The sequence below is a fragment of the Sceloporus occidentalis genome, unplaced genomic scaffold (assembly GCF_023333645.1).
Source record: "Sceloporus occidentalis isolate IW3139 unplaced genomic scaffold, rSceOcc1.0.p SCAF_42, whole genome shotgun sequence".
Classification (NCBI taxonomy): Eukaryota; Metazoa; Chordata; class Lepidosauria; order Squamata; family Phrynosomatidae; genus Sceloporus; species Sceloporus occidentalis.
The window spans coordinates 1,407,526-1,431,023 of NW_028317022.1; the positions used below are offsets into that span (position 1 = coordinate 1,407,526).

Here is a 23,498-nt window from a genome sequence, read left to right on the forward strand (position 1 = left end):
CTGTTTAATAAACGGAGAATGATTAATTAAACCAAGCTAAGACCTTTACAAGAGTGGTTTCATGGAAGCGCAAACACAACACTATTTTTGCTCAACATAAACTTTTGGAACCTTTGGCGTTTTTACCTTTCAACAGATTAACATGCATAGTTAAAGATGTTTATAACCTACAAAAATGAGAATACCACAATGTAGCTACTTCTATTTATGAATAAGGTAGTATGAATATACAAACAAGGGAGTCTAGAAACTAGCTCATCTACTTTTTTGGAATGCTCACAATTATGAAGATCATTTTGTGAAAAAAAACCAAAGAGATCATAATTATCATGAAATTAAACATATTTTAGTAATATAAATGAAATAAAATATATTGATTAAAACAATGAGAACATCAAAGTCCCAGATCCTATGAAACGGGTACATTTGTTATACAGTTTAGTTGAAGGTATAAAGGAACCCATATTGATAACCCATATTGCCCAAGGGCCCAATGGAGACTCAGACCTGATAAAGCACTCTCAGATTAATGTATGATTTCAAGACCTGTTTTTCCTGTTACTCTTTATCCAGAAATGGTTGAAAAGCTTTTGAAGTCTGCCCAGTCAAATTTAACCCACTATTTTTTCTTTACTGTGCTCATTTGTTCTTTTCTACATTAAACTCACCAGTTTAGCCATTGATGAAGCAAGTTCACCTCAGCCAAACATCTTGTAACTGGTGAGCCATTAATATACTTAGACATAAAGGAAACAAATTCAAGTCTTGGGCGCTACAAACTCTACAGCTTAAGTTGGACTATTTCAAGCAAAGATGACAAGTTTCGATGACACCCTGGAGCACATTGGAAAATTTGGCTTGTTCCAGAAGCAGATATTTTTTCTGATGTGCATGATTTCTGTTGTATTTTGCCCAATCTATGTGGGTATTGTTTTTCTAGGGTTTGTGCCTCCATACAGATGTGTGGAACCTGGACTTGTGGACCTACAGAGGAAATGTGGATGGAGTTTAGAAGAAGAGCTTAATTATACATTTCCAAGACCGGAAGGCAGCACAGACTTCACTTATACCAGTCAGTGTGTCCGGTATGATGTTGACTGGAACAAGACATCTCTCAGTTGTATAGATCCCTTATTTGATATTACAACACCTAGCAGTGATGGGTTGTCGGTTACTGACTGTAAGGATGGATGGATTTATGGTACTACAGGATCGTCTATTGTTACAGAGGTACATTGTAATTTTGTATACTACCATTGATGTGTAAAATATATAGCTAGATTATTTCCTTTAGATGATAGCCATTTGTCCATAAGGGAAATATTTATTGGCACTAAAACATCTGCTAGAAAGCAATTAAGTTCTAAAGGGCTGTCATTCTTTCGCAATGTGTGTATAGACTTACTTGGCTAGCCTCCAAAAAAGCCTTACATAGAAACTCCAAATTTTGGTACAAATGGCCATACAATGTTTAATCAAATACATTAACAGGATTAAGAATAACCAGTACACTAAACAATATAGCATACAATCATTTAAATTGTATTGTTTTAAATATGACAGAACTGTTCCTACAGAGCATATCTGTAAGTTGAAAAAGTATGAGGCAGAATTACTGTGTATCCTCCAAAAAAGATAAGAGTAAAAATATGAGTCTACCATGATATAACTTGAGATCAGGTCTACAATTATTCAAATCTCTATAAGTAAAGTAAAAATAAGGATGGAATGAAAATTGATTCCATAAAAGTTTTGAAAATATATATTGTTTACTATTTAAAAATCAAATGTGTATATTGTGACCTATGTTTCATGGAAAACACGCATTTGTGGATGCAGTTTAACCTAGTATGTGCTGATTCATGGAAGATGGATTTGTTTCAATCGTTCGTAAATCTTGGATTCTTTTTTGGATCATTGTTCATCGGATACATTGCTGACAGGTACGTACCCAATGTGTACTATACCATAACGTAGGTATCTGCTAACCACAAGTATATACTCATGTGTGTTGGCATGCTGATGATGCTGCTTTGGTAGATTGAATCTGTAGCATAATGCTAAGAAGGCTGCACAATGCCTTTCTGATTGGCACATGCTGTGTCTAACTTGTGCATTGCCTGTCCTCATATTTATAAACAAATATTATCTTCAATTATATTTTTTATTATAAAAAAAGGTTAAAGTGGGTGTGAGTTCCCTTTAGGGAAGAATTGACCTTAACAGGTAGAGGCATCTCAGGACAGGAGCACTTGAAATCATTGCCAAATAATGCCTTTGCCAACATCTGTGGGGTGCATTTGCATCAGGATTATTTATCCTATTAAATGTATAAACTTTATCATTTGTTAAAGCTTGTAATTGTCTAGTTTTACATGTAATTAGGATAGGTCAGAATACTTTTACTGTCATTTATTATGGGTTAAATAATGAACCAGCTGTTGCTGCCATATTGACAAGATACAAAATGCAGTCCACTTGTAGGATTCGGCTTTTTGTTTATCCTCCTTTCAATAACATTATGTGAACATCCTAACGATGATAATAATTATGTTTGTGTTTCCCTCCAGATTTGGCCGTAAACCTTGTCTATTAATCACTCTTTTTACCACTGCTGTTTCTGGTGTTCTCGTGGCCTTTGCTCCAACGTACCCTTTGGTAGTATTTTTCCGCTTTATTCAAGGGTTAGTCAGCAAAGGCTCCTGGTTGTCAGGCTATATTCTTGGTAAGTGTCCCTGGCAAAACACAGAAATTAAATATAAGCTTTTCTTTATTGCCAGTTTTGAAATGTTACTCATTCTTGTGCTTACTCTTCAGGCTGTAATGGTGATTGTGAGTAAATGTGAAAGGTTCAGAGTACATTGCATATCATTATGATTAAATTAATGTGCACAGACCATAAAGTGGTTAAAAAGACAACACCATAATATTTTTATTTATTTATTTAAATACTTTATGGAATTTGGATAAGAGAAAAAATGTTTATTATTAATTTATACTGTTTGCTTTGTAGCACAGAAAATAATATAATTTAGGTTGACAAGTCACATGACAACCTATGGAAAGTAAGTGGAGATTTAGAATGCCCTATGCAATAAACATTGCTGATCCTATCTTTTCATCCCACCATACAACTATGTACGCCCTTTTATTGTTTTTCTTTTTTACAATTGCGTAAAATACTGGTAATAGCCTAACATGATAGGATTAGATCTTTAAAGAGGGATTTGTTTAAACCAAATTAATATTAAAAATATATAATAATGTGTGGTTAAGGATTATTTATTTTCTTAAGATCATGTCTGTGTTGATTCTAGCATGTTAACTTGGGTGATAGGTAGAGCTGGAGAAAAAAATATGCCTGTGTCTGAAAATAGGCAAAAACGTATTGCCCTTGGGAACTTTAGTGATAGGTACAAGTTACACATTGCCTGATATCCCTGTTAATGGAGGAAATGTCCCCTCATGTCTATCTTCGTGGATCGTTCATTCACAGAACCTTAGTTTCAGATTGGGAGCCTTCTCAATGATCCCCTTAGCTAAAACACTCAACTCTTTGGTGTAAGAACTTCCACTGAGTAGGAAATGCTTTACTTTAAAATAAAAACTTTTATATAAATGTTATAAATATAAAAATGTGTCTATTTTATGAATCTTACTGTAATTATTGAATAACATTTACTGTATGAATAGATATATATATTTACACTGTTATGCTATCAATAACCACTAACTATCGAGTGTAAAGTCAGAGTCCACACTCCTTGTTTTCTGCAATTAACAATATTTATTAAGAGAGGCTAAACAAACTTATACATATACATACATATACATACATACATACATATACATACATATACATATACATATTACAAATTACTATAAGTTAGTATATGCTGTTACCAAACTATCTATTCATTGATTGAATGGAAATAACAAAGAAACAGCAGGATAAGCCTGTAAACACGTGATACAATTACCACTCCCTTGTGATCATCTCCACGCAGACTCAGAGAGAGAGAGAGAGAGAGAGTTGACAGGACTTTATAAACACAATAAGTCCTCCTTGTGCTGGACACTCCCCTGGTAACCTATCTTCTCCAGTGACCCTTAGAGACCAAGGTGATAGAAAAGGGAAAGGACATTGACATTGCCAAAAATGGAGAAGCCATGTGCGAAAAACTACACTTTAGGAAAGTGTTGTATTAAACTAATTTTTAGACATGTTAAGGAACAGTCGATTGTTATTATGCCCTGATATATAAAACCATAGAGTTCAAAGAGGGTGTACTTTCTTTTTTACACAACTGTACGTGCTGTATCATGTAAAGAGAAGTTAAATATATATATGTTACATTTTATTTTTCTCCTCAATGCTCCCTATGACTTATAAATACATTAACATGTTTATTAAGATATTGGTTGCTTAGCAGCAGAGCTGTCATTCTTACAAAACCCCCTAGGTATAAAATCTCAGCAGTCTTACAATCACTCCTAGTCCTCTTTAAAATAAAAGACCTCCACCCGCGGATAGGCCCCTACTGTGCAGTGGCGTCGCTACAGGGGGGCAATTTCCCCCCCCCTAGGTTATTCCTTGCCCCCCCTGTTGACCCCCCGCCGAATTTGGAACCACCCAACGGATTGCCCAGGACACTCCCGCAATGGGACTTTAAGTCCCGGGCAGCCTCAAACGCCTTTTTTTTTTTTATGCGGAGGAGAGAGAGGGGCGCCTAGCAACCGCTCGGCCCCCCTCAGTCTCCTCCACCAGGCCTCTACCTCCATCGCGGTGCCAGCGTTTCACGGTGAGTGCCAGAATATGACATCGTATTCATATTCCGGCGCTCAGCATGAAGCAGTGCGCACCGCGACAGAGCAGGAAGACAGAAGCCTCGTTTTCCTGCCGCAGGACTTAAAGGTGAGTGAACTACAAAGAGGGAGGGGTAGATAGTGAGTAGGGAAAGAAGAGGGAGACGGGTTAGAAAGTGATAAGGGAGGCAGAAGGGGTAGAAAGTGATAAGGGAGTGAGAAGGGGTAAAAAGTGATAAGGGAGGGAAAAGGGGTAGAAAGGGATGAGGGAGGGAGAAGGGGTAGAAAGGGATGAGGGAGGGAGAGGGGGTAGAAAATGATAAGGGAGGGAGAGGGCGTACATAGTGAGAAAGAGGGTAGTAAGAATATTGAAATAAGTAAAGTGTGAATGAGTGAGTATGAATTAATGTGTGGAAGAGTTGTCTGAATGAGGGAGAGCATAAGTTAATATGTGGATGAATTGTCTGAATGAGGGAGAGCATGAGTTAATATGTGGATGAATTGTCTGAATGAGGGAGAGCATGAGCTAATATGTGGATGAATTGTCTGAATGAGGGAGAGCATGAGTTAATATGTGGATGAATTGTCTGAATGAGGGAGAGCATGAGCTAATATGTGGATGAGTTGTCTGAATGAGGGAGAGCATGAGTTAATGTGTTTGTGTATATCATAAATGTATAATTGTGGAAGGGCAAAGATGGCACTAGTAGGGTATTTGAGCCTTGGGGACCAAGATGGCACAGGCAGGGTGTATATGGGGCAGCAGGGACTAATATTAATATATATCGGCAACTGGGGCTAATAATATATTTATCAGCAGCAGGATCTAATATTTATATATATCGGCAGCAGGGTATAATATTAGCGAAACTGCCAGTTCAGCTGTAATTTTGAAATCATGTTTCAATCAGTCTATACATCAAAGAGATAAGTACTCATTATGTAGTTAAAAATGCATGTCCATCACATAAATCAATAATAAAGGGAGGGGCATTAATAGAAATAGTGGTGGCTGGAGGCGATCATACAAGGGTGTGGGGGCACCACATTAATCTATACTAAAAGGGTGCTGGCTGGAGCATCAATACACAAGCGGCAAAAACACTAAGGGGGTATAAATGACAATGCAGTGTGAAAAATCCATCCTGATGTAGATGTCTGTGATATAGATCGTGTCCTGCTGTTTGTGTGTTTTTGGTTATCAGTGTAGCAGAGCCTGCCCTGGAGTGTGTTTGGGTGTTGGTGTGGCAGAGCCTGTCTTGGTGTGTGTGTGTTCGGGTGTCAGTGTGGCAGAGCCTGTCCTGGTGTGTGTGTGTTTGGATGTGGGTGTGGCAGAGGCTGTCCTGGGGTGTGTTTTTGGTTATCAGTGTAGCAGAGCCTGTCCTGGGGTGTGTGTTTGGGTGTTGGTGTGGCAGAGCCTGTCCTGGTGTGTGTTTGGGTGTTGGTGTGGCAGAGCCTGTCCTGGTGTGTGTGTGTTCGGGTGTCAGTGTGACAGAGCCTGTCCTGGTGTGTGTGTGTGTTTGGATGTGGGTGTGGCAGAGACTGTCCTGGGGTGTGTGTTTGGGTGTCCGTGTGGCAGATCCTGTCCTGTGTGTGTGTGTGTGTGTGTGTGTTTGGGTGTCCGTGTGGCAGAGCCTGTCCTGGTGTGTTTTTGGGTGTTGGTTTGGCAGAGCCTGTCCTGGTGTGAGCCTGTCCTGGTGTGTGTGTTTGGTCATCTGTTTCCTGGCACTTAACTTACAAAAGGGATTATTTAATTTATACTTATCCAGAGATAAAATGTCCTCCTGAAGTTTTTGTGGACAAAACGTTCAAGGCCCTGAAATCATTTAGTGAAAAAGTTAAGGTATTGTGTTATTTACTCTATAATATTTATTTCAAGGATTAGTCGTACTAAATTGTGGCTTCAGGCTTCCCATGTTGAATGATCGAGTATTATGTTAGTCCAATAACAAAAGTATCATTCCAAAGCACATTACTTTTGGCAATATATATATATATGTGTGTGTTTTTTTTCAGTGGTATAATTTAATGGTGGAAATTATTAATGCCCCCCCAGTTTGACTGTGGTATCTTGTGTGCCCCCGATATATTGTTTCTAGAGTCGCCACTGCTTCTGTGATGTCAGAAATTGGCAGACAGCCAGAGTAGAGTGGTACAGAGGGAAGAAATAAAAAGGCACTGCACTACAGAAAAAGTGAAATATTTGAAAACAGCAATATGTTGTTTTTTTTAACATGTATACAAGTGTATATTACATAATAATTGAAATGTTTAGGAAAGTTGGTTAATTACCATTAATGGTAAGTGTCCTGTTCCACATTATTTTTCCCAGGCTGTAGATGGTATACATTTCCTAACCATTTTTTTTATATTTAAGTTGCAGAATTTGTTGGCTTGTGCCACAGAAGAACAGTAGGCATTGTATATCAGGCGGCTTTTACTGTTGGACTTCTAATACTTTCAGGAGTCGCATATGGAATTACGAATTGGAGATGGCTGCAGCTGGCAATCACATTACCAAATTTCTTATTCTTGACATATTACTGGTAAATATATGTCTTTTTTATTAAGAAAATAAGTACTTTAATGTCAAGTGTATTGGTCAGAAAAATTTACTTATTTATTTATTTTTAATTTGTCATAGTCAACAGCATTATGCTTTGAACGGGCTGGTACAGATTTCTGCTGGTGCTTCTTGGTCTTTTGAATAAATATGAGTGAATAAAGAAGAAATGATTGGGTGCTAGATGACTTTGGTTTTCCAAGACCTCATTAAAGCCCTGCTTTCCATTATTCTTCACACACCATCTTCCCTTCTGCATTGGGTCTTGATCTGACCAAACCCCATCTTCAAAGAATAACTGCTGTTATTTTTACTAAACTTGGCCGCCGGCAAACTCTTCGTAGGGGAAAAAAATCTTCGTATTCCGCGAATATTCGCCCGTTCCTGTGTTTGGTTCGGGCGAATATTCATGTACATTCTTCGTGTTCCTTTTTTTCTTCTTTTTTTCCGTTTTTTGTAGAAGGGGTTAATACGGGGTTAGCGCGGTACGGACTACGCAGCAACCTTCATTGGTTAATGGCAGACGAGCCCCCGGCTGGTGACCAATAGAGTCGCTTGTCAGTGGCGTCGCTACAGGGGGGGCAAGGGTTATTCCTTGCCCCCCTGTTGCCCCCCCGCCGAATTTGGATCCAGATGTCCCGGATTCAATCCGGGACAGTGCACCTCACTGAACGGGGCTGTCATCACCCACGAACGTTATTGAGCCGCGCTGGCCAGCTGACTCAAATCTATTTCGGATCGACTGGGGTGTATTCTTAAAATGCCGCCCCTGTCGATTTGAAATTGAATTGAGTCAGCCGGCGCCGCTCAATAACATTCGTGGGCGGCGTCAGCACGGCTCAATTACCTTTGTGGGGCGGTGCCAGCCCCGTTCAGTGAAGTGGGTGGAGAAAGTTGGCAGCGGGAATTCAGCAGAGTCCACTGTCAGGCCGCGTGTCTTCAGTCAGGTAAGTTGACAAACTGGGGGCATGGTTGGCAGTGGGAGGCTGGGACAAAGATGGCTATGGGAAACTGGTGAGAAACTCTGTCCCCGGTTTCCCATAGGCATCTTTGTCACTAAATAGCTCCCCATGGTCCCATGTTTAGTGACAGAGATGCCTATGGGAAACTGGGGGCAAAGGCAAACTCTGTCCCCAGTTTCCCATAGGCATCTTTGTCAGTAAATAGCTTACCATGTTCCCATGTTTAGTGACAAAGATGCCTATGGGAAACTGGGGGCAAAGGCAAACTCTGTCCCCAGTTTCCCATAGGCATCTTTGTCACTAAATAGCTCCCCATGGTCCCATGTTTAGTGACAAAGATGCCTATGGGAAACTGGGGGCAAAGGCAAACTCTGTCCCCAGTTTCCCATAGGCATCATTGTCACTAAATAGCTCCCCATGGTCCCATGTTTAGTGACAAAGATGCCTATAGGAAACTGGTGGCAAAGGCAAACTCTGTCCCCAGTTTCCCATAGGCATCTTTGTCAGTAAATAGCTTACCATGGTCCCATGTTTAGTGACAAAGATGCCTATGGGAAACTGGGGGCAAAGGAAAACACTGTCCCCAGTTTCCCATAGGCATCTTTGATCCCATGTTTAGTGACAAAGATGCCTATGGGAAACTGGGGGCAAAGGCAAACTCTGTCCCCAGTTTCCCATAGGCATCTTTGTCAGTAAATAACTTGCCATGGTCCCGTGTTTAGTGACAAAGATGCCTATGGGAAACTGGGGGCAAAGGCAAACTCTGTCCCCAGTTTCCCATAGGCATCTTTGTCAGTAAATAGCTTACCATGGTCCCATGTTTAGTGACAAAGATGCCTATAGGAAACTGGGGGCAAAGGAAAACACTGCCCCTAGTTTCCCATAGGCATCTTTGGTCCCATGTTTAGTGACAAAGATGCCTATGGGAAACTGGGGACAGAGTTTGCCTTTGCCCCCAGTTTCCCTTATGCATTCCAGGTATGCTGGAAAAATGCAATAACTCAATTATGCAACCATTGTGAATAATATGATATTGTAGAATGAAGCTATTTACACAAAACCATGTTGAATCCATTGCCTTATGTCCAGCTGAGCTTTCTGTGTGTAATTGTTTTGTTGTGTTTTATTGTGTGAGCTCTAAATACCAAGTGGGGGTTTATCTATGCCTTTAATGCTGTGTTTTTATGTGAATTCCAATTGATCTATACCCACAAAGCTGTGCTTTTGTGTTATTCTATAGATCCATATCTGCTATGTTATGTTTCTATACATTATTTATGTATACCTGCAAATACAGGGTTTGTATGTCATATTTAGTTGATCATTACCTGCAGTGCTGTTTCCATGTATTTATTTGATCTATACCCTCAGTGCTGAGTTTACATGTGATTTGCAGTCGATCTATACCTGCAATGCTATGTTTCCATACATTATAATTGTATACCTGCAGGATTTGTATGTCTGATTCTGTTTTATTTGATCTATACCCTCAATGCTGAGTTCACAAGTGAATTTCAATTGATCTATACATGCAAAGCTGGGCTTGTATGTTAATGTGTGGATCTATACCTGCTATAGGCAGCAGGGTCTAATATATATATCTATCTATATATCTATCTATATATATATATATATATCTATATATATATCTATATATATATATATATCGGCGGCAGGGCCTAATATTACTATATATAATAAATAATATATTAAAGAAACTGCCAGTTCAGCTGTAATTTTGAAATCATATTTCAATTTCAAGTGATAAGTACTTATTATGATAGTTAAAAATGCATGTCTAACGCATATATGTGATGGGGCCATCACATAAATCAATAATAAAGGGAGGGGCTCGCTGGGGGCATTAATACAAATAGTGCTGGCTGGAGGAGATCATACAAGGGTGTGGGGGCACCACATTAATCTATACTAAAAAGGGTTCTGGCTGAGGCATCAATACACAAGGGGCAAAAACACTAAGAGGGGTATCAACAACAATTCAGTGTGGAATTTCCATCCTGGTGTAGATGTCTGTGTCATAGATTGTGTCCTGCTGTTTGTGTATTTTGGTTATCAGTGTAGCAGAGCCTGTCCTGGTGTGTGTCTGGGTGTCAGTGTGGCAGAGCCTGTCCTGGTGTGTGTTTGGGTGTCATTGTGGCAGAGCCTGTCCTGGTGTGTGTGTTTGGGTGTCATTGTGGCAGAGTCTGTCCTGGTGTGTGTTTGGGTGTCATTGTGGCAGAGATTGTCCTGGTTTGTGTGTGTTTGGGTGTCGGTGTGGCAGAGCCTGTCCTGGGGTGTGTGTTTGGGTGTCGGTGTGGCAGAGCCTGTCCTGGTTTGGTTGTCGGTGTGACAGAGCCTGTCCTGCTGTGTGTGTCTGGATGTTGGTGTGGCAGAGCCTGTCCTGGTGCATGTGTCTGGATGTTGGTGTGGCTGAGCCTGTCCTGGTGTGTGTGTTTGGTAGTTGGTGTGGCAGAGACTGTCCTGGTGTGTTTGTCTAGGTGGCGGTATGGCAGAGCTATATCCAGAGATAAAACGCCCTCCTGAATTTGTAGTGACTTCAGGGGACAAAACTTTCAAGGCCCAGAAATCATTTAGTGGAAAAGTTAAGGTATTGTGTTATTTATTTGTGGCTTCAGGCTTTCCATGTTGAAGTATTAGTCCAATAACAAAAGTATCATATATATATATATATATATATATATATATATATATATATATATATATATATATATATGATTTTTTCAGTGGTATGATTTAATGGTGGAAATTATTAATGCCCCCCCAGTTTTGACTGTGGTATCTTTTGTGCTCCCCCTATACATTGTTTCTAGAGTCGCCACTGTCGCTTGTACAGACTTTTAAAATCCTGGTCCAGCAACTTGGCCGGCAGAGACCACTGGTCTCCCTGCTCCAACAGTTAAAGGTCCGTACAAGCGACTTTATTGGGCGTTCATATGGACTTTTAACTGTTGGAACAGGGAGACCAGTGGTCTCCGCCGGCCAAGTTGCACCAAGTTAACCCCTGACGGCGAACCTACCGATTTCCGCTCCGGTTATCTACGCAGCATCGCAGGGGTTAACGGGAGCGGAAATCCGTAGGTTGGCTATCAGGAGTTAAAAAGGCTGTGCGGGTGAGCCTATTGGACGCCTGCAGGGTCCATTTGGTTGATGCCAGAGGAGGACCCTGCAGGCGACCAATAGAGTCGCCCCTTAACCCCTGACGGCGAACCTATGGATTTCCGCTTCCGTCAACCCCTGCGATGCTGCATAGATAAGGTAGACTAGATGGGGAAGGTACCAGAGAGATTAGTAGAGGAAGACAAAGACGAAGATTCTTCGTGTTGTGTGTCTTTGTCTACGTTTTGCCGCTGCCACCGTTGTTTCTTCGTTTTTCCGGTTTGAACAACGAGAACGCACTATTTGTGTTCGTTTTCATGTTTGCCCGAAAACGAATGCACAAGTCTAATTTTTACCAAGGTTTTTGTAACCGAAAAACAGGAGCGCAAAATGAAACATTTTTTTTCCTTTTTTTCTTTTAACCCCTTCAGGACCGGCGTTCTCGTACTGCGTCTTCCCTTGAAGACTGCAGTTTTATTTAAATATTTTAATTCCGTGCTCCTGATTCGCTTCAAAGCGATCACGTGCACAGAAATGAGGGGGAGTGGCTGCTAGTGGCAGCGGTCAGTAGTAGCCAGCCCCTCGCGATCCCATTGTTCAGTGCGACGCGGGACCGTTTATTGGCGATGACGTACCTGGTACGTCCCGGTCTGGCGGTGACGTATGACCAGGAAGTACCGGGTATGTCCCGGTCCTGAAGAGGGGTTAAACTTCTGTATAGCGGCCTGCATTCAAGTTGATGGTAATAAATTAGCAGTCATTATTGACTGTGGAAGAACATCACATGCTAGATCCAAAGTAACTTCAACTTCAACAATTAGTGGAACTGTTTTGAATTTTAAACCCCAAAAGGCACCTGCCTGTGTCCAGTGGCACATTGTGTTAGCTAATCTAAATTAAGGCTTAAAAGGCTAATTGATAATTAGAAAGAATGTTTGCAATTATGTTGGACAGCTAAGTGACCTCAAACTTTTGAACTGTAGTGTATATCTGCATGAAACATATTCCCTATCCTCACCCACATCAACCTTTGTTAATGATAATACAAGTATTAACTGTTAAAAAAAACAAGTCATTTAAGGTTTCTTTTACGCAGTATGTTATTGGATATAAAAGAGCCAATTGATGTTTCACCTTTCTAGTGTCCACATTGATACCAAAATTTTCCTGCTATAGGTGTGTCCCAGAATCCCCCCGGTGGCTTCTATCACAAAAACGCAAAAATGAAGCAAAAATAATCATCCAACATATAGCAAAAACCAATGGAAAAACAGTACCTGAGACATTAGAGGTAAATAAGCATTTTATTTCCCAATCATTTCCAATTTTCATCATGCTGCACTTGTAAATGACCATTTGCATTTTCAGAGTTTGCACTGAGATTATCTGAGTGTTTTTTTTTTTTCTTTCTTATTACTGTTATACATTTTTTAATTAATTTCTAATGAGCAAGAAGAACACATCAAAAAACATTTCTATTATGTTTCCAGTTTGGGATGAAAAATGTAAATCATACGGGGGATCAACAAACACCCTTTCTAGTGTACATTACAGTGGAAAATGACAACCAAATATCTCTAGGTCAAAAAACCAAAACTTTCTGACTTCATGATGCATTATGAACGCCCAAACTCATTGAAGTTATTCTACAAAAAGGTTTTACTAATCTGTGAGACAGCTTCCAAAAAATCACACCATAATTTAAACAGTTTAAATGTTGAACTCTACTGCAAACTTCCATGTTAAAGTATCACTAAACTTTATTTCTTACTCTTATGTTGAAAGATTTGTGCAATTATTCCGAGTCCAAGAAAAACTCCCATTAACTTACTTACCTATGTTGACTTTCTCCCATGTGGCCACAAAGTCAAAACCTCAAGTAAGGGGTGAGTTCTCTTAACTCCTTAAGGAAGCAACTGTGAGAACCTTATTATTATACTTTTATTATAATAAACATTTAGTGGTACTTTAATGAAAAAAAACTAACATAAATGGTCACAATTAAAAAAACATGTAGCAACTACATGACTAATACCGTATTTGCTCGATTATAAGATGACCCTGATTATAAGACGACCCCCCAAAATCTGAATATTAATTTATGAAAAAAGAAAAAGCCTGAATATAAGACCACCCTATAGGAAAAAAGTTTTACCAGTAAATGTTAATTCATGTAAACTATGTGAACATATTTTTTAATAAAAGCTATGATTGAGAAAAATATTTTGTGTTTCTTTCCTTTTTTTTCAACCTGCCCCCCCAGTTATGCACATCTGCCCCCTGGCTTGCCACTCTGCCCCAGAAATGCCTTATATCCCCTATATGCCACTGTGCCCCATGATATGCCTTTTAACCCTCTAAATGCCACTGTGCCCCATGATATGCCTTATACCCCTATATGCCACTCTGGCATTTAGGGGGTTAAAAGGCATATTATGGGGCAGAGTGGCATATAGGGAGATATAAGGCATTGCAGGAGGCAGAGTGGCGTATAGAGGGTTAAAAGGCATTTCTGGAGGTAGAGTGGCATTAAGGGGGTTAAACGGCATTTCATAGAGCACTCTGCCTCCACGGGGAACTCTGATCTCTGACAGCCGGGGAATGTCTGCGCGATGGACGCAGACAACCCCCGCTGCTAACCGCACCTCCTCCCGGATGCAGCGGAAGTTGTGTATGCGAATCGCGTAGAGCTCTACACGCTGCCCGGTGCTTAGTCCTGGCAGCGTGTAGAGCTCTACGCGAATCGCGTAGAGCTCTACACACAGCACGGACTAAGCACCGGGGACTCAGAAGTACCGGTAAGTTGGGGGGTGGGGGAGACAGGAGGATCCAGGTCCCCTGCATCGCTGCGGGGATCTGGATCTTAGTCTCATAGTCAGACCTAGTTTGAGGTCTGATTATAAGATGACCCCGATTATAAGACGAGGGGTATTTTTCAGAGCATTTGCTCTGGAAAAAACCTTGTCTTATAATCGAGCAAATACGGTAATTGTAAAAAGGTAGTGATTACATTTTTCAGAAACAAGTTTACAAGTAACTTGAAGGCATTGTGAAAAATACTGATAAAATTTGCACAAAACCAATTTGAAAGTGGCATCTGTTCCGTGCACCATGGTGAATGTTTACTACGGAGTAATTGTTTTTTTGAATGCAAAATTTAGATTTGTATTTCATGTGTCACATTATACACCACAGCTATAATATAATGTATAATGCAGTGTTTTAACCACAGAGTCTAACTGAAGATGATGAAGCCGTTGAAAAACAGACGCCTTCTTTCTTGGCCTTGTTCAGGACCCCTCAGATTAGGAAGCACACCTTTATTTTGATGTATATCTGGTAAGTGTGAATGTTATGTTTTATATTTCTTTCCGCGTTTAATGTCATTTGTTTTAGCACACAGAACCATACTTACCAGTTGGCCTGGGAGCCTCTTGTTTGGACAAAGCTTCAGGAAGGGTTGTTTATTGCAGTCTCCTAATCTTGACGTTTTGAGAAACAAAACGGTCTCTACTGAGTGCCCAGCCTGTAATTATATTACCCATGCATTTTATATATCATCTTTGCCTTGTTATCATATAGAGAAAAGAGAAAAATACATATAGATAAATATTGTCCTCAATGTGTATGATTTTTTTATTTATTAATAAAATACCAATTAAAGTATATTATACGTATTGAATGCATATGTATTGGTTTCTTTTCTTTCTTTACAGTTATGATATATGGCTAAAGCCAAAGCCTATCATTCAACTATATCAAGTTGTTACATATTTTATCCTGGCTATATAAAGCTCCGCACCAGTGCACAAATCACTTTTTGTACATTTTACTTGTGATTTATTTTGCCTTTTTATAAAAAATAAAACCTCTTCAACAAAAACATATTAAATAACAACTTAAATACAAAATGTAATTAACACATGAAACCCTTCTCAAATAAGGCAATTTATTTTCCTGTTTGATTAAGTGGTAACGTGTATTACCTTGGACAAGATAAAATACTATTATTATATTTTACTTATATAGCTCCAAGAGCAATGCTATAGGCTGTTGAACACAAAATAAAACATAAGTAAACAATGACAGAAGATCTAGAGGATTCTGGTTGTTAGACCTTACAATCTAAATATAATACATTTTGCCCCCTATTTACGGTATTTCAAAACACACATCTACCAATTTTAATCGACATAAGGGCATTTTCCCTACATCCATATAGGCAAAAGATGAGCAGCAGTGATGTGTCCCAAAATATACAGGACATATGGGGCCTTCTTTGCTACACAACTGTTTTCATTCCTTTCATAGTGTGATTTATTTCATATAACACAAGGTCTCTTGATAATGAATACATTAGTTTTTCTAATTAATGCATCCTTTCATGTGCTTGCAGGTTTACATGTGCTGTTGTGTATCAGGGCTTAATCATGCATATGGGATCTACCAGTGGAAATCTTTATTTTGACTTTTCCATTTCTGCCCTGGTTGAATTCCCTTCTGCTCTGATAATAATCCTTACAGTGGAGCGCATTGGTCGTCGATATCCGTGGGCAATTGCATGCATTGTAACTGGAATTGCCTGTTTGGTGTCTGCCTTCATCCCAAATGGTAAATTAGAATGAATGAATATTTGCTTGACATGTTTGCAATGCAATGTGCACATTCTCATCACAATCAGAAAAGGTTATGGCATGTCATCCCATATAAACTTAAAACCTAAGTTCAGTATGTCCTGTTTCCATGAGATACACTTTACAGGACTGCCTGGTCCCTTGAACCCAGCTGCTAGGTGGGGAATGCTTTAGGAGCACATGCATATGTGCATGTGTGCATTCACAGAGACCCTGGAATTATAACTAACAGATGACAGGTGTTAGGTTATAGACTGCTTTTGTTTTTACCTAAGCTAACTATGCAGCCCTTCTGCCACAAACTTCTATTTGCCAGTTGGGTAAGCAGGCTCCTCAATGCACCGATGTTCAATGGTCTGGTTACAAGGGAGATTTCTGACCACTTCAACCAGCCCATTTAGGCTATGGAGGAGTCTTGTACACAGAGCCAGTCATCCTTAAGAGGCAGAACATCAGGATATATTATATCCTGCCACTCAACCGTAAAGGGCGGTGACTTGGAGTATTGCCTTGGGTCAGGCCCAGGGCAGCACCCAACAGTAATATTTCTCTAGCAACAAAGTAAAAGAACTAGCAGCTAGGATTTTATTAAAGCAGGGATCAGCCAAGCAAATGGCCTCCAACTGCCTTTTAAGGTTATGTTCCAAAGAATGTTTTATTTCTTTTTAATTTAGTAGGCACTGCTTGTAGGGATTATTTGGGAGAGGACTAGGATGTAAGATGCAGGACTCAGAGAAAAGGAAAGACGAACAGTGTAGAAAAATATACATTTTCTTGTTGCTTTTTTTCTTTTTACATGCAAGTCCTTTATTTCCTTTCAGCAAATAAAATTGTAACTTTACTTAGGTTATACTCACTGCTAAAAATGAAGAAAGTTTGTATCTTTCACAAAATTAGCTTCCAATGACAGGGAATCTAACCAATTCAAAAATAAATTCACAGGAAAAAAAATTACTGGGTTTAGGCTTTTTTTAAACTTATTCATGAGTAATTAAATTTGTTAACGTTTGTATCTTGTAGTTTCTGCTTACATCATTTTTGTATTTTTATGGTTCCAGAACTACATTGGCTAAAAGTAACACTATCCTGCGTGAGCAGAATGGGTATAACACTCTCCTATGAAATGATTTGCCTGGTGAATGCAGAGCTATATCCTACTTTTATCAGGTATTTAATCAAAAGTATGTACAGGCTGCTCAAAAAAGTTTAGGGTTATCAGTCACTAACATGAACTCATTTGATATACAGATCACAGTTTAAGTGAACTCAACTGTAATCTAGCATTGGGTTGCTATGAAAAGAACAACAACTTGACTTAATATACAAGTTCCAAATAGGCCCCACCTCAACAAAATCTACTCATAAAGATCAGACAAGTTGATCTGGAACTCCATGAATATCTTTAGAACTAACAGACTCAACCATCAGCTCAGCCACTGACTTGACTTTTTCTTTTTGGATAAACAAGCTGTTGTTTGAGTTAGCTTAGTGAAGTAGTTTATAGTTAAGTCAGTCAACTCTGGTAAAAACTTTAAGATTAGCAAATAGACCTGTCCATTTGTCTGTGTAGCTACAGTATACATTTATCTATTACTTTTAAGCTGACATGTTTTTCATATTTTAAATCTCGATTATCTTATTTTAAATCTGTTATCTAGTATTGGAAGTAAGAAAATTATTTTTATTGCTATATTGTTAAAGTATTGGTACCAAGTAAAATATCATTTTTTCTGATTCATAAATATTTGTTAGATGATAAGGGTTTATATTTTAAGAAAATGTCATCTCTCGTGAATTTTGTTCATCTCCAACATGGAAAATATATATTAAACATAACTATGCCAGCTTAATGACTGTGTTCCTTAAATGCCCCTACTCTAGTGCCTTTTAGTAATAGCGGTATATGTGTATTCTTTTTTTTTTAGGAACCTGGGCATAATGGTTTGTTCATCTATGTGTGATCTTGGTGGTACCATAACACCTTTCATAGTTTACCGACTGGCAAATATATTGGTAGAACTACCACTTATAGTGTTTGGTAAGGAGTTTTCACAACTGAAAAAATATTTGTTCTTCACCACTCCAATATAATTTAACTACTTTGCTAGCAGGTGCAAGGTCATCATTTCATCCCCTACTTATATTTGTATGGAACAATGCAGCATTAAAGGGACACTCCAGCCACCATATGCACAATAATGGATATGAGGGCTGTGTGGTCCCTTTATATTTTTATGGTGTCCACTTTGCAAATGCATGGGGGTTTCTCCAGAATCTCCCATATGCACTTGCCTCTTCCCACTGCCCCCCCCCACAGCTATTTTGAGTAAATGGGGTATACTCACCTCCAGTCAACTCTTTGGTTTTGCTGTGGGTAGAAACAACCATTTTCTATGGCAGCATTTGAAGCTTTGTCAAGATTTGTCAGACCATCAAGAAAGAGGACAGCTACAGAACTGCAGCTACTACCTCAGGTAAGTATCTTAATAATCATTCTTTTTTTGTGGGGCTGTCAGGGACTAATTATGTAATGCAGTTAGCCTCATTCTGTCTAAAAAGCTTTAGGTTATGCCTATGTTAAAAAAATAGATACAACTGGCCTGTGGGCCACTACATGAATGGCATTGGTGTATGAAAACTTGTGTAAGACTATTATATATACCATACTAGTTCATGTAAACTGAAATTGTTAGCTATGTCTTCAAACAATGAATGAATCATAGTCACAATAAAAGTGTATGTCTTTGTTTTTCCTAAGTGACAGTGTAAAATAATATGCATAATTTGAGCTGCTTTAGAAATCTAGATCAGGCCCGTTAAATAAGCTTTCTTACATTGTGGGATCAAGTATTGATAAAATATGTGATCATACTTGGGAACGCTGTTTATAGTAGTACTATAAATTACCAAGCCTCAAAAGCAGCCTTTGATCTCTGGGTGAGCATGTGTGATGTTTATCTACACTCCCTTCATGCCCAGTTCCACCACAACTTTCCAGCAATTTGCGGGTAGCAATGCCACCTCAACACAGTTAGCCATGTCCACAGTGGCCTGACTATACAAGGAAGGCTACTGGATAGACATACCCACAGGGTTTCCAAGTATGATTCCATGTACTGGGGGGTAACAGTTTTTATTTTCACACCTCACTTTTTGCTTTTCAGCATATTCTCTTTGTAGGCAAAACATCAGTCTGTGTGGAGTGATTTCCTAAAACTATTTAATTGTATGTTTTTAGCTGTGCTGTCAGTAATATCTGGCATACTTGTTCTGTTACTTCCTGAAACAAAAGGAATGGCTCTTCCAGAAACAATCGAAGAAGTAGAAGGAATGCACAAGTAAGCTGAAAAGTTCACTTTCATAGTGTTATCTTGTGAAAAATATGTGATATCTACTTTGTATGAAATACCTCATTGTACATGACCATAAACCATATGTGCATTTAATGTGTTACTTAATGATCTGAAAGTCTCTAAAACATGTGTAATGCAAATACCACCCAAGAGTAGCTGACCAAACTTATATCCTCCACTTTATATACTTACTGGAAGAGGAAGAAAAAAGGTTTTTGCTTGTAACGATACACATGAATAATAATGAACTCACGTATACATATATTTTTCTTTTAGACCAGCGAAAGCAAGCAAACTGAAAGTTGCCTACTTAGAAGTTGAAACCATGGACCGTATCTAGATAACTGAGCTACTATATTGCATGTGGTATTTTTATGAGTGTTAATCAATTAAATACAATTTCTTTTTACTAGCACAGACTGATTATTACATATGAGTTAAAGATGTTAACCCATTATCTCTCTGCTGATGTACTGTATCATCACATTTATGAACACATGTGTCATACTTTACTCTGATTAAAAGTGCAGTTTTGCCTTTTAATCATCTTCTGAATTTATTCCTACCACTCAAATTAATTTAAATCTTTCAAATGTAATCGTACAAAACTGTCCTCACACATAGGAAATTGTTACTTGCAACAACTTATTTTGCCCTATGCTGATAGGCTCATTTGGGCTGCTGGTATATCACAGCTGGTTTCCCTCTTGAATAGAGGTAACTTAATTCCTGATATCCATATCTTATGAGAACTAATCATATTAATCAGCTCCCTTATGAGAACCATTTGTTTGCCACCATTAGTAAGTCTCTAAAATATAAGTCTTAAGATGAGCTCATTTAAGTTCCCAGGTGTTTGATTTTAAACTAATAATAATATAACACCAGTCATAAGGCAGACACTGTGGTATATATCATATTTACACGATTATAAGACAACCCTGATTATAAGATGACCGGCCAAAATTTTTAAATTAAGTTAGGAAAAAAAGAAAAAGCCTGTGTATAAGACTACCCTATACGCGCATCGCACAGACCTCCACTGGCTGGCAGAGGGGAGGATCCAGGTCCTCTGCAGCCCTGGTAAATTTTAAATTGGAACTGCAACCCCCCGTGCAGCTGTAACAGCCTGGTCTCTTCTTGAAAGGCTTTCAACAAGCCTTTGGAGTGGGTTTGTTGGAATATGTGCCCATTCAGCCAAACGAGCATTTGTCAAGAGGGCATGGTTCACAATCAGCCTCAAAGGTGTTAAATGGTATTGAGGTCAGGGCTCTGTGCAGGTCATTAGAGTTTCTCCACACCAAACATGCTTTTATGGACCTTGCTTTGTGTACAGGGGAACAGTTATGCTAAAATAGGAAAGGGTCTTCACCAAAACTGATGCAACAAAGTTGACCCCAACCCCATTGAGCACCTTTGGGATGAACTGAGACTGTGAGAAAGGCCTTCTTATCCATCAATAGTGCCTGACCTTACATTACAAATGCTCTACTGGATGAATGTGGGGCCAACTAAATATTAATGTTTATGTATTTATATTGCAAAGTCATAAAAGTCCATGTTGGTATAATGTCCATATATTGTAGTTGGTTGAGGAATGGGGTAAATGCATATGCAACGTCCCTCTCTGCCAGTATGGAATGCTGGGAGATATGGTAAGGAGTGACCTCATCACAATGTACCCATAAAAGGCCACCGCAAGTGAAATATTAACACTGCCACTTATTTTTAATGGTTTTAATTTAAATAGAGAAGACACTCTAAATACAAAGAATCGACTGTCTGTATGATTGGTTACAGCAAGCACTATGAATGATTTTATGAATACACTGGATTGACTTATCATGGGCAATTCAATCTTTAAGGATGGCCAGAAGTTGCAGCTTTTCCACCCGTCAGCACAGACATCTCATATTTTTTCCCTCTCTAGTGTACTGTGCACCACCTGCTGAAAGTGCTCTATGACAGCCTTCCAGCAGAAGTGGTAGAGTCCAATACAGTGAGGGAATTTAAACATACATTTAGCTATCTTGAACCTAAGATAAGACCAAGGACCAAGTCTTTACCCTCAGGAAAAATGGAACGACTAGATAGGCCAAATGGCCTGCCATGTCTCTATATGCCAGTGTCCAGCAACAGGCAACAAGCAGACCACATAAGTAGAGATGTCTGTGCCAGTAGCAGCACAAACCTCTACTCAGGTGCAACTATGCTGGGTGAGGTGAACACACAGGCTTGTCCCAGGCTTGTTTATATTTAAAGATGGACTTGTTTATGGGTATACAATGTAAAACTTGTTGATGCAAATCAATCAAAGGAAGCAAGGCTACATGTGGAGACTCTGGGTCAAACCTTGGAAATTCTCATGTATAATTCCAGCCCATGGAGTTATTAAGGAGGTTCTAGGTTGAACTTGATGGACTTTGGTCTTTTTCAACCTTATGAACTATGTTACTATGTAAGGAACTTTCAGCGTTTTGTGCGTTTATATACAGTTAGGTCTGGAAATATTTGGACACTGGCACAATTTTCATAATTCTGGTTCTGTACGCCACCACAATGCTTTTTAAATGAAATAACAAAGATTTAATTGAAGTGCACACTTTCAGCTTTAATTCAGGGGGCTTGAACAAAAATATCATATAAAACGTTTTAATTGCACAGTACACTTATTTGAAGGGCTCAAATGTAACTGGACAAATCAACACAATCATAAATACTGTAAAATGTTAATTCTTAATACTTTGTCAAAAATCCTTTGCAGGCAATGACTGCTTGAAGTCTGGAACGCTTTGTTAGGCCTTTACTGTGTTTGTGGGTCTTTCTGCCTTAAGTTTTGTCTTCAGCAAGTAAAATGCATGCTCGATCGGGTTGAGATCAGGTGATTTACTCGGCCACTGCAGAATATTCTTCACCTTAAAAAACTCCTGGGTTGGTTTCGCAGTATGTTTTGGGTCATTGTCCATCTGTAAAGTGAAGCTCTGTCCAATCAACTTCGCTGAATTAGGCTGTATCTGAGCAGACAATATATCTTGTCATAGAAGTCTCTGTGCCCTGGACTCCTGGAGGGGCCAGCCTTCTCCATATAGACTATGGGCCCTGGCCTTGGAAGGGGTTCTGTTTTTTGGGGTCCATTGGGACTTCTTCCCACTGGTATAGAGTGCCACGTTTCCCCAATTACCAGAGAGCTCAGACACAGATTTTGGGTAGCTGCATTTTGGGAGGTGGTTAGGGTAGTATTTGCACCAAGAACTGATATCCAGTTTTAAACTGGTTTAGACCAGAAGTCAGGAAGCTGCCTGTGTTTACCATCTATGTTTAGTCATCTTGTATGACTACAATAACCCCGCATTGGGCTGAGGTGGGTAGCGTTCAAATACTGAGCAGTGTGCAGAGGAGGGCCTAATTGAGAACCCTGTGTATTTTGCTGTGACTATTGTATGTAAATTACCCCCTTGTAATTTTTCAATACCGGTGTATTTCCCATCAAACTCAGTTCCTGATTTTACCCTCAAGCATCTAGTCTCAGCTGATGAATTTTGAGGAAAAGGAGTTCAGAATTCATCTGGCTGCTTCTGTTACATCATCCATAAACACTAGTGACCTAGTGCCATTGGAAGCAATGCATGCCCATGCCATCATACTGCCTCCATTGTGTTTTACAGATGTATGCTTCGGATCATGAGCCGTTCCAAGCCTTCCCCATACTTTTTTCGTGCCATCTGTCACAGTAAACCTCTGAGGCCCCATGGGGGTATGTTTGAATTTGGGAGGGGGGCACTGCCGGGATCCAGGAAAGACTCCTTACCTGTCTGCCCAGCCCCCACTTATGTCTAGGCAGCTAGTAACCATGTTGATGTCCACCAACAATCGGAACTACATCGCTCCAGACACCTGTTGTCCCACCACGTCTCTCTCTTGAGGTTACATTAAGTGTTGAGTGGGCAACACTCAGTGGTAGTTACGGAGAGGGAGCTCATTTGGGAGCCCTGGTTTTATTACCAATCTTTAGGACCAGGGTTTATCCAGCCACAGCTATGGAACTTTGGCTCGACTACCGTGC

The 23,498-nt window shown here is 39.4% G+C and overlaps 1 protein-coding gene across 1 annotated transcript; it reads left to right on the forward strand.

Annotated features, from left to right (window-relative positions):
- The first annotated feature begins 813 nt into the window (after positions 1-813).
- LOC149289863 (solute carrier family 22 member 2-like) lies at positions 814-19,424 on the forward strand. Its single transcript, XM_089490124.1, has 10 exons — positions 814-1,230; positions 1,840-1,943; positions 2,571-2,725; positions 7,184-7,352; positions 12,625-12,739; positions 14,681-14,787; positions 15,845-16,059; positions 17,141-17,249; positions 18,008-18,120; positions 19,321-19,424. Exons 1-10 carry the CDS (start codon positions 814-816, stop codon positions 19,422-19,424), a joined length of 1,608 nt encoding a protein of 535 aa, XP_089346250.1.
- Positions 19,425-23,498: the final 4,074 nt, after the last annotated feature.